Source organism: Emydura macquarii, unplaced genomic scaffold, assembly GCF_026122565.2.
Source record: "Emydura macquarii macquarii isolate MOO-44397 ecotype Brisbane River unplaced genomic scaffold, CSIRO-AGI_Emac_v2 contig_2676, whole genome shotgun sequence".
Taxonomy (NCBI): Eukaryota; Metazoa; Chordata; order Testudines; family Chelidae; genus Emydura; species Emydura macquarii.
The window spans coordinates 1,612,674-1,625,138 of NW_027132813.1; the positions used below are offsets into that span (position 1 = coordinate 1,612,674).

General features: G+C 48.8%; 1 protein-coding gene across 1 annotated transcript in view; it reads right to left on the minus strand.

Annotated features, from left to right (window-relative positions):
* Window positions 1–12,465, minus strand: part of MDGA1 (MAM domain containing glycosylphosphatidylinositol anchor 1) — a 210,061-nt gene that overhangs the window by 78,873 nt on the left and 118,723 nt on the right. The window contains 1 exon segment of the mRNA XM_067565371.1: window positions 247–516. Within this exon segment, the coding sequence (XP_067421472.1) occupies window positions 247–516 (270 nt within the window).

A 12,465-nucleotide genomic window follows, 5' to 3' on the forward strand; every position in this document is an offset into this window, starting at 1 on the left:
CAGTGTCAGCAGAGGCAACAAGGAGTGCATGAGCCGGGAAGGCTGAGCTCCCGCTCAGCCCTAGAGGGAGTCCCTCCAGAACACAACTGAAGCACACTGGTGGGGAGAGTGTGTGGGGGAAGATTGCCTGTACTGTACCCCTTTAGGGGGGGAAGGCATCTGTCTCCAGGACTCACCAGCCACTAAACTCACTATAAGCGAGTCAATTAAAAACATACCAAACCAGCGGCAATTTGTGAGACTTACCAGACACCTGGAAGAGGCAGCTGGCGACCCCCACATCGTTGGAGATGCTGCACTCATAGCTACCGCTGGTCTCTCGGCTCACGCTGTCCACCTTCAACTCTGAGTAGTCCTGCTGCTCTGTCGGGGGCAGCGTCAAGAGGTTCCCATTGAAGCGCCAGACAGCAGTGGCTACCTTCATGGGGCTCCCTTTCAGCATGGCGCACCGCAGGGTGACGCTGCGGCCCAGGCCCTGGCGGACATCCTGAGAAGTTGGTTCCACCACTGGTGGGACTGGAAATCAAAACGACAAGAACAGACAGAAAATCTGTCATTGGAGCAGCCGTTTGTCTCCTTGGCTACACCCACACGGGCTGCCACATCATCCCCCAATGTTCCCTCAGCCATTACTCTTGACTGAGTAACGTTCCCCTTTGCTGGGATGGCCGAGATTTGTCCAACCAGCAGCTGCAGCAGCCATTTGCCAGCTGCTCATGACTGGGCTGGAGCAGGTTGCAGCCACCCTCCTCTACAATAGGCGGGGGCCAGATGCCCATGGAGCGCACGGGTCCCAGGATACAACACTGTATCTTGAACCAAGCTGCCAAGGTGGACATTGTATGTGGAGTCCTGGACCATCAGCAGGTTGTGCCTTCATATTAAATGTACAGCTCACCTTGTCATACTCTGCAGCCTGCATTGCTCCCCCAGAGTCTAAATCAAAACAAGAGCAGAAGCAATTCCTTCAATCGCGCATGACCTGCAGTCAAGAAGGAGCTCCCGAACATTGAAATCAGTTTTCTCCTTACAGCTTAGTACAGAGGAGGGTTAAAAATATATCAAATACAGAGTCACTGTCCCTAGGTAGGATAAAACCTGTCAGCTCCCACAGAACATAGGGTAATTAGAAGGCTATAATGGATGCAAGAAGCCAGAGATCTACCAGAGAGCATAGTCTAGTGGTTAGATCGGGGGGGACATGCTGTCAGGACTTTGGGTTCTGTTTCCATGTTTACCATTGACTGACTGACCTTGGAAGGCAAATCACTTCCCCTCTCCAGGCCTTAGTCTCCTTATCAGTCACAAGGGGCTAATAACATTTATTTGCCTTCCTGGGGTCAGAAGGTTATGAAAATCCATTAACTAATGTCTGTAACACTCTGAGAACCTCTGGAATGCATGAGTGAGCCATGCAGATGGGACAAGGCATGGGAGTAGCATGAACAACCACTGCTTGTTCTGTATCTATTTTATGTATTAACAGAGGGCTTCAGTCCCCAGGGCTCTCAATCCAGCACCTTTCACCGGTTCCAATCCCTTGATTAAAAATGAGAGAGCGCGCGGGGGAAAAAGCAAAAGCTCTCTTGCTAAAAAGAGTAGGACTTGCCCCAGCGTAAGAGGGCAGAATCTGGCTCTTGGATGGCCTGAACTTCAAAAGAGAAAGCAGAAATGTCTTTATGTACATCTAGTACAATAACTGCTCTTCCTCCATGAGCCTAATAACATCTACAGTCCTGTGGGCGACCTTTACCCCCTATCTGTCGAACATGAACAAAATCTCCTCTGCCATGGGGGCAACAGCGTCTCCAGGTCTGGTAAAACAGCGTCTCCTCTGCCAGGTCGCCCTTGCTTGACAGTAAACGGTCTTATTTTCCCTGTGCCTGGCCCAACTCTTAGCCTTTTGGTCTCTCGCTGCAGTGAAATGGATTAAAAACAGCCCTAGACTGAGCTTGCATTGCCCCACTGAGTGGCGTGGTCAGCTCATTACAGATGGCTTGCTAGCGGCGTGTCTCAGCAGGTGCTGTGAGCGCTGACTCGCCTGTGGCTCACACGTCTCCCGCCTCACAGTGTTATAATGGGAGAAGTTGTTTGATTAGACCTAGTGCCACGAATGTGTCAACTTCACCCCAGCTGCTATCCCATTTCTTGGGTCACATCTGCTCCTTTAGTTGAAGCTGGCAGGGCCTCATGTTTCAAACCAGACCGGGTGGTGAGATAAAAAAAAGAGAAGGCTTCCAAAGTGACATGGCAGTGACAGACACACTCAGCCTAAGCAAATGAGCTAGCAAGAGAGAGGAGCAGGAGAGCTGTCATTTCACAGCACCAAGGCGGCCATGGAGGTCCCGGAGATGTGCAGAACCAGTGTGGGTAATTGCACTAGAGAAGGGGGCCAGGAGCTAGACAAAAGGTCCCCTTGCTGGCTAAAGGAACATCCTGTGTACTGGTAAAGAGGGACTATATGAGGGCAGAAGAGGGACAAGAAAGGCGCAGGGGTGGGGCTGGTAGAACCCAGCTATTTCCTCAGAGCCCAGGAGTGCAGAGGCTGCTGAAGCACTGAATATGTAGACTCAGAGGGTGCTCTGTGACTCTGCTGCCATTCTGCAGCGTGGGGGTGGGAATGAAGATTCCTTGCTCAGACTGCACTGCAATCAGGTTTGGGCCTATGTTACCATCACCCTCTTCCACATGTGTAGGGGTAAAATAAAAACGGCCACCTCTGATTGCATTTTTCCCTGGAGGGAGATGCCCACCTCTTCAAACACAAGGCAGCACCTCACAAATGTTAATGCCTGGGGCTGGAGGGAGCCATCCTGCCTGAAGTGCAGTAAAACCAAGGTCCTGGCTGCTGGTGGCCATTAAGGACCCAGGACCTGTTTTAGGGAGTTAGGAGCTAGCCCTGGTTTCCTGACCAAATTCCAACATGGGCAATTACATACAGGTTCCCTCAATTCCCTTTCATTTTTTTCCTAAACCCTGTTGTGTAGTGCTGATGTGTTCTATGAAGCACCTGTGATGTTCCACCTCAGAGGTGGCTGCATTCAGCATTGGGCGAGCAATTCTGCGTACACACCACTCCAGGACATTTTTGTATACAACATGCTATGCCAATGTAGAGGACTATTGTTTTTCTCTGGTGCCACATGAACTAGAGAACAGCAACATGGCAAGAAGTATTAGAAAAGGGGTGAAGAGGGCAGAACATTCCCCTGCCAGCCAGCATTCAAGCAGCAATACTTCTCCAGCAGGCTTGTTCGGATGCTGCTGCTGTGAAAATACAGAGCAAGACAGTTTGCCTTTGCTGCCAAATTATTGGACAACAGGGAAAAGCATAATCACTCACCTGCTCTTTAGGAGCAAATAAAATCAACCCAATTAAGGTGGCTTCATTCGATCATCCCAGGAATCTGAAAGCCAGGAGAGACTCCAGTCAGCACCCTCATAGCAGCCAGTCTGGGAGCTTTGCAGCAAATGGAGGTTTTGGAGTGGCAGGGCCATTTTAAAGAAAAAAATTACAGCTTGCTCATGACGAAAAAGGACAAGAGTCAGGGAAGTAGAGTGAAGAAATGTCACGCATCAGGGGTGGATGATCATGATCCGATTTTCTTCGTTTCTTGGAAATTACTAGACCAGTGCTTGTGCTGCCACCCAGAGGGTAGAGGCTTCTGCCCAATAGTTGCTGGTCCAGAGCCCACCTTTATGAACCCATTTTCATGTCTATTTTCATTTTAGCTTCAAATCAGGGATGAGCCTCTTTCCCCACAAAAGAATCCAAGTGCCCAGATGAGAAATCCAGTCCGTGGTTTCCCTGGACTGTTACCGAGCAGCTTCCAGTGCCGCGCGTGGTGGTGACACCTGGAGGTCTCAGTGGAATGTGTTCCTATCGGGTCCACCTGCCCTGCAGAAACATCCACAAATGGCTGGGGTGCTTTCACCCATCCCCATGAAATTCCCAGGAGCCACAAGTCACCTGACAGGAGCACAGCGAAGGCCTGTACTCAAAGCCTGAGAACCCAGGTTTTGATAATACGGAGGAGTCCTCTCCTCTCAAGCTGGGGCAGGGCACAGATTAGCGGCACCGGTGTGGCCCTCACCTCAAAGCTGCAAAGTCCCAGTGGTGTAGATGATTGGACACTGAGGAGTTAACAGTGCTGAGCTGCTCTCTTATACACCTCCCCTTGACTGGGAGACAGCCCTCTTTTGTATCCAGCCTGGATCTGTAGCAGACAGTACAGGCTTCCAGTGACGGCTTGACTCTCTCAGTGTGTGGCCAGTCACTCCTGTTCTATGACCACTGCACACAGCCCACTGGGAGCCGCTCTACGTGTCCTTGTCCATGGATTCATATCACTGTGGACTCTCTCATGGCATGGTGGGGATGTGGAGTAAGTCTGTGGCTTGGCAGCCCCTTTCATTCTTTGCCTGGTTGAGACCACAGCTCCCTGGTATTGGGATCATTATTTGTACCATGCTGGGTTTTGGTGCTTTACAACAGGTGAAAAAGGTTATGCAGAAAACCAAAAGACATGCCCAGGTCCCTGCCTGGAGCTCACAGGGCGAAGGCATGAATGGGTACAAAGTGATTCATGGGGACCCTGGTGACAGGTGGAGTTAGAAGATAGGGACTTGGCTCACAATAGCTGAGAGGCTCCTCCTATCTGGGGCCAGGAGGATGAAGGCACGAAGCGAGGGATGGCAGAAGAGAAGGGAGAGAAGCCTGAGCAGGACATAGAGAAAGAGAGGGAGGGAGCCCAAGCTGGCGACGCAGGTGACGGTAGGGCTGTAGTGAGCTGTGGCAGGGAAAGGGAGCAGCTTGAGCTGCATGGTGAAGGCGCTGGATAAGCCACGTGTAAGAAGGGTCGAGTTAACTAGAGTCAGATGCACCAACTCCAATGGCAGCATCAGCATGGGCCCGAGTCCAAAATCCAACCCGAACAGCTGGACTCTTGTCTTTGCAGACTGAAAAAATATGAACTCTATCTTGCTTTTCTCAAGAATGTCCATGCTGCTCTGCATGGCCTGGTTCTGGTCCGGTCCAAGCGCAGAAACACCAATGTGCGCTAAGCCACACAATGTCAGAAGCAACTAATACTTCGCAGCTCCCAAAGCACTTTACTCACACTAATGTTTCTTGCACGGGCTGCCTCAGAGTTGGCATTGTCTCTATTTTACAGATAAGGAAACTGAGGCACAGGACAGGGAACTGATGTGCAGAAGGTATCACAGTCAGCAGCAGAGCTGGAAATAGAGCCCTGGAGTCCTGACACCTTGTTCTGTGTTTTAACCACCAAATCATGCACCAGATCACAAAGCACCCATGTGGAGCCTCTTGGGATATGTCTACACTGCAATAATACACCGCCAACTGGCCCGTTTCAGCTGACGTGGACTCGAGGGGCTATAAAACTGTGATTAGATGTTTGGGATCAGGCTGGAGCCTGGGTTCTGGGATCCTCCCCCTTCCCGGGGTCCCAGAGCCTGGGCTCCAGCCCAAGCCTGAACACCTACACTGCTATTTTACAGCCCCGCAGCCCAAGCCCTGTGAGCCTGAGCCAACTGAAACGGCTCAGCCGCAGGTGTTGGATTGCAGCGTAGCCATATTTTTACAAAATTCTTAGTTTTTAATCAAAACGTAAGAAAATAAATTCCAACTGCGAGCAATGGAACTAGCAAAGTCTCTTTAGATTAGAGAGCAGTTTTATTCTCAGTAGCCCCCAGACTGCTCTTGTGCATAACTCTCCCAAACGTAGACACACGCTGAAAACACTGTCACTTTGAGAGCATTTGTAACCATCTGGCGCAGGCGCTTCTAGCCAATAGGAACAGAGCACCTCCTGCTGATTCCATTTTATCCCATGTGCATGAGCAGAGATAACTGACCCTTTATTCCTGGATTAACGCTGCAAAAAAGAACAAACCTAATGCCCAACCTCCTAGAAGAAAGACGGTCCTTTCTGGGAAGTGATTGTTATAAACTGTGTTTGGTGTTACACAAACTATCCCAAGTGGTTGCAAAAATAAATGAATGGAACTTCTAATTATGGCAGGGAAACCAGCACGTACCACTCTCAGGGCCTTGTTAGACACACCTGACCCCATCCATTTCTCTCCTGAATTTTGACAAGGAGCCCCCCAACTGCCTGGTACTCATTACACACAGACACTGGCTGCCTCCGCATTCTCCTTTCGCTGAGGTTCAGCACTAAAAACACCGTCCAGTTAGTTAAAGGTTGCCGGGGTCTACCGGCTGACCAGCAGCACAGAATACCAAGGAGGGAAACCAGGCAGGAATCCTCTCTTCTATCAGTAGCACCAGATCACAGGAAGGCAGAGAGGCTAAGGCACTGGGGAATGTGGAAGTGAGCCTATGATGATACTACTCCAGTTGCTGTGCCCTCGGATATGTGGTGCTATATGTAATTGCTGATAGTTGCCCTGTCCCACACAATGTTGTAGCAAACCCACAGCCATTTAGGGCGTCATGGCTCATCACTACACTGTGCACCATGGAGCAGCAGGGATAGAACTCATTCTCCTGTTCCAAAAGCAGAGACCCCTACACACCTGAGCAAAAGGGGACATAGGTCCTGTATTGCTATAACATAGAGCTGAGCCATTCGGTTTGCATCCAGTAGCACATACACGCACATAAGCTAGTTGAAGGACTTATTCTCAATACGCTAAGAAAGCGCATTGGGTCCCAACCAAAGCAGTTTTCCATTTGGAAAAGCCTATGCTATGGACGTTTACTCGCTCAATCTCACATACTTGTTTAATAAACTATGAGAAGATACAGCCTACTAGTTAGAGCAGGGGAGGATCAAATCTCTCTCAGTTCTAATCTCTCCTCCAACACAGACTCGCTCTGTGGCGTTGCACAAGGAACTTCGCTGCTCTGTGCCTCAGTTTCTCCAGCTGTCAAATGGGGATAATAATAATACCTGGTGGAGTAGGAAGGATTTTGTGTCAGCAAAATGCTTTGAATCCAAGCTCTAAGAATTGTCATTCTTATTAATAAAACACATCTATTCAAGCACATTCGCTGTTTGGAGCTGAGAGGGGAGGGGAGGCTGCGGTTCAGAGGAGGGAAGGGCTGTCCTAGTGCCAGTCACATACTTTAATGTTTTTAAAAGCAGAGCAAGTTAAAATGCATGAATATGCAGCCTGAATCTCAGTTTTTCAGCTCTCCTCTTTTACAAACTGACCAAGCCAATTAACTCAACTAGTCAAATCTTACTGTCGTAAAGAAGATTTTGTTTAGTGATTTACTCTGTGATTAGCTGTAGTGATTAGTATATTACACCACTGTTTCCCTTAGCAAGTGTTGGAGTACAGCCCATTCTGGGTGGGAATCTCCAGACCTTTTGCCCCACATACGCTCTTCCTGAAAACAGACCTAGCCCAGACATGCTGGAACTCTGCTTAGACTGAGTGCCCAATTAATTCATGATAACGAGACACTACACAGACAAGTACTCCCCTGCAGTGTAAAGCCACATCATTCCCATGGCTCTGTTACCTTGAAGTGCTAGGTTGCCACACACTTAGTTTCCCTAACTGGACAAAATTAGTAGAAAAAGATGGAGCGTGCATAGTAGAAGACACAAATGCACACAGTAATGTATACAAATAACTCCCACCCATCACCGGACAGGGCATGTATGCAAGAGAGAACAACGAAAATAATGGATACCCTCTTTTTAGAACAGGGTGCAGCATGCTAGTATCTTAGTTACTAGCAAATCAATGGCATAGAGCAAATCCAGGATTTTAGGACAAATTTAGAGAGAAATACTGTAACCAAGCCACGGTCAATTAGGGCTTCACTATTTTGCTAATTGCAGCTACATGGAACTGCATGGCAACAGCTGGGCTAGAACTCAGATTTACCAATGCTAAAAAACACCCACCCTTGCAATTTGAGCAAGAGACTTTCCCTTGGCTGTTAGCATTATCGGATCTATGGCACAGCTGAGATTCTGTTTCCATTCTCTAGGAGACACTGTGGTACATGCACACACAAGCATGCAAAGTCACTGTAATACCTTTCTAAGGACATAGGAGTTGAAGGTTGTTGCCATCTTAACAGTCTTTGTGGTGTTTCTGTTCAACCATTCGTTAAACATCAGCCAACTATATCAAACCCACAATGTTCTCCAAATATGTTTCTCTCTTGATTAGGACAGGAAACAATTCACCCTGCCATTTAAGGGTGCATAGGAAAGCTATACAACCCACTAGGGTCAGGAAGTAAAGAATCCCAGTCCCAGTTGAAACTGCAGGGAGAATTCAGGGAGGCAAATGGGGTCACCCCGCAATAGAATTTGGCAAGCTGCCAGACTTGACATTCCTCTGAAAGCATCCCAGTGTTCGCATCCAGTTTTATACACTGCAAGAAGTTCCAAATGCCAGCGCCCTCCACATGCTGTTGATGAACACCTCTGTGCCCCAGCCTAACAAAGTCAAGTGGGCAGGCAGTGCGGTTCCTATGGAAGAAGTGAAAAGCAGCAGCCCTTGCTTCATTCCCAAGTAGTACACAGAGAAGCTCTCAGGCCACATTTCACTCTTACTATCCAAGCCCTTGGCAAGGTCACTCTGACATTTATTCTAACTCTTTACATTTCCCCTCCCCCTCCTCCTCCTGTGATCACCACCAGCTAGGAGCACAGCTTTATTTTATACTTCGGCTTAATTCTCTTAGGGGACAAACGGGGCCTCAAAGTTTTAAATGCCAGCAGAGTCGCAGATGAGAAAAAAAGAAAAAAGAAAATTGAATGTACTGCTCTGCCTGACTCTTCTGAGCATCACAGGGAACCAGCACTCAATGGCTGCCAGAGACTGACGCACAAGACCCAGCGATAAAGGCCAGGAGAGAGGGCAGCTGGTACCATTTCCACCCTATGAGAAGAATTGGAGATAGGGAGAATTGTATGCAGTGGGGAAACTAAACCTGCATCACTAGTGTGAAGAAGAGAAGGTGAAAGTACACCTTTTAGAAGGGAACATATCTAGTGTACGGATCCAGGGACAAGCCCCTCCAGATTCCCAAGCAGGACTTGAGAACAATTGGAGAAAAGACTGGTAATCTTCCCATGTTTTATACTGAGCCCATTGCTTGCTGAGACAGGACTTTGGGTAATCAGTGAATGCTGTTGGGTTACCAATGCAATGCAGACCTGATCAATAAAGCTCAGACTTATATACCTCTGTGTAGAGTTTCAGCACCTTGATTTAAGGAATTCCCCAATAAGACGGGGAAATAAAATGAATCTGAATCTGCTGTTGTGGACCATAGGAGCAGCCCTTCTGTATGCTAGAGTCTCCTTGCCCCCAAGACATCACCTTTAAGTCATTATAACAAAAGGCACAGATGGATTCTGATATGCATATTTTCATCCAAATCAAATGACAAATCTTTGGCTTCCACAGTCTGCTCAACAAGCAGCCAATTAACACCATCTGTGGTGTTTGATTTCCACAGTGTATTGCTGTCTGCTAGGCACTAGGCTGAGAGCCCCTGGCCCCCCACTACTGATTTCACATGGACCTCAGAATGGCCATCAGCTAGGAATGGCTCTTGGTCATTGCTGGCTGGATTCAAAGTAGCAATCTGGATGTGGAAGGTTCTGTATCCCATTACCAGCTGCCTGGGCACTCCATTCCCTGGTATGTTTAGGTCTTTTAATAAAAATCACTGAAAGTTAAAAGTAGTGAAAATGCAGATAAAGTGCTGCTGAAAGCAGAATATCTATCATATGGATGGAGAAGAATCACTGCTGTAAAATGCAATGACCCTCAAAGCCACAGGTGGTCAAAGCTGTTTGCTTACAGGTGGGCTATAGATTTACCTCGCTTTCTGTTTTGAGTCTGAATACTAAATTAGGAGCACTAGACACTCCCTAGCTCAATGGTCTCCAAACTTTTCCTTTCACCCCCACCCCTTACCAGTAATAGAATGTGTCCGTGTCTTCCCCCCCACACACCACCACTCCCCCACAGCTTGGAGCAGAGTTGCAGCGGGGCTGGCAGCTGACAGCGAGGGCTGGCAGCTGAGATACGGCCAGAAGCAGGGCCACAGCCAGGGCAGGGGGCTGGGAGCAGAGCCGGGGCCAGAGCAGAGCTGGGGGCTAACCCAGGTCCTGCTATGCACGCCCAGACGTTCCTCTGCGCCCCCCTAGGGTGACACACCACACAGTTTGGGAACCACTGCCCCAGCTGCTTCCAAAACAGACAGAGGAAGTGAGAGGAGAGTACCCAGAGGCAGAAATAGTTATTAAAAACAAGAGTTGTGTGAACACAAAGGGTGGGGCCTGAAGTGCGAAGGTGAGGGTCCCAAGCCAGGAAGAATCTGGGGGGGGGGGGGGAAGGAAAGCAGCCTAAGACAATTATAATAGCAAACGATTGTCTATTAATCATCAATATGTCCAGTTTGGATTCTTAGCCATCACCTATTATACAAATAACCCATGGCACCCTGCCTCTACATCTTAATAACAACAGTCCTCCATTGATCTACAGAAAAGGGACAGGGCAAGCTTCCCATAGACTCCACCCTTCCCCTCCAATTGTGTTTCAGACACCATGTCCGGATCTTGGGGCAACAGGAAAGTTCAGTCTCCAGGGCCCTTTCAGTCTTGGTGCTCCCCGTTGAGGCTTCCAGCAAAGGAAGCCAACTGATGCCAATCCTGGAAGTGGTGTTAGTCCCGTAGATCTGTCCCCACGGAAATACAGGGAGATATTCAGCTCGGTTCTCATCAGCCACTATATGGCAATCCCTTTTGGACATTACTGAGATGGGAAGACGTCCGAGCACTGACTTAGAGGTGAAAAAATTTTCAAGAACCCATTCCCAATTCATTAGCCAGCTAGTTCTTCTTGTGAGTCATTTGCTGGGTCTAGCCCTGAGCTGGGAAAGAAGTAATGCCAAGATAACGACTGGCGGACTGACTCCTTCTCTCACCAAAGCACCTACCCTCTAGCTGGAATAAGAAAAATGAGACTGAACCATTTATCCTAGTTTTAAAAGAATGGGAGTAACATTTCTCAATTATCAGAATAATTAATGCTTAGCACTTCGCCAGCCGAAAGTGCTGCGCAAACATTAAATCTATCTCCCTGCTCCCTCACAAAACCCCCTTGTGAACTGGGGTACCACCAGCCCTACGTAACAGGTGGGGAAGCGAGGGACACAGAGATTACATGATTTGTTTAAGGTCACACAAGGAGTCAGTGGCAGAATTTGGAACCCAATCCAGGAGCCCTGACTCCAGTCCCCAGGTCGAACTGCCAGACCTCGCTCTCCAAACTCTCAGCAGGAGTCACTGTCAGGATTAGAACGCAGGAGTGCCTGGCGCTCAGTCTTGCGCTCAGACTACTAGCAAATGCTGCCTGTCTCAGACAGGGGCAATGAGCCATGCAATGGAGACTCTCTCCTCAAAGCTGTGAAGCTTCACAGAGTCTCTCTCTACGGCCACTCTTGGACATTCTGTGTCTACAGGGGAAGAACATCGCAAGCCCACTAATGAACCTTTGGAGCACCCTAAAGCAACAGGCTTGAGCTGCATTATTCAGAGCTCTGTGACTTCTGACAGCTGCAGGCATCATGCGCTCATAGAAATCATTCCTCTGAACTCAGGGTGCTTTCTGCAGCAGAGAGCACTGGAAGGAGACCAATGACAGAATTGGCATCCACTCAGAAGACAGCAGCCTGCTGCCCCCCCCTCGGTTCTTACCTCCCTCACCCTCCCCGTCTGGACAACAGCTCTGTCTCATCTCATCTGGACTCAGACCCAGAGAGAGATTTATTAGTTAGCCCACTCAGCAGAGAGACACGTTTTGACATTTGATTTGCCAGGCTCCTGCAGTGATGGGCTTCAAACTGGGCTGGCATAAAAGGAGCACATCCGAGGAGCTGAGTCCACTTATCGCAGAGGCACCAGCACCTCGCAGTATCATCCTTTTAATATTGAGTGGAGAGGATTTAGTCTGCGGCAGAGGGGAGCTCACAAGACAAGTGGCAGGAAATACATTTCCCAGCGACAGACTGGAGCGCCTCCTGTTGCTCTTTCTGCCCCCACTCCATCATGGCAGGATGGATTTTGTTCTGGGGAAAGCAAAGACCAGGGTCCTTTCTTCAAGGCATCAGTCACTCCCATTCCTGGCTCTTCTGATTACACCGAAAAGAATTCCAATCCAGGAGTTCCAACACCATCTCACTCAGGGCACCAAAGCTCAGGATTAGGTTCAAGATCTGAACCAGTTCTTACCTGGGGGGCTGCAGTTATCATGCATTCTGTAATGTGGCATCTAGCTTTTGGAAACTTCTTCGTGATGCCCCTCATTGATTGGGGCACCTCTAGCACTCAGCATAGAAAACAGTTTTTTTAAGAGTTTGGGCAACATATGCAGATTGCTGAGCCGTCATATCCTGTGGCAGGGAGGGGTTAACTTCTCTCTACACAGGTC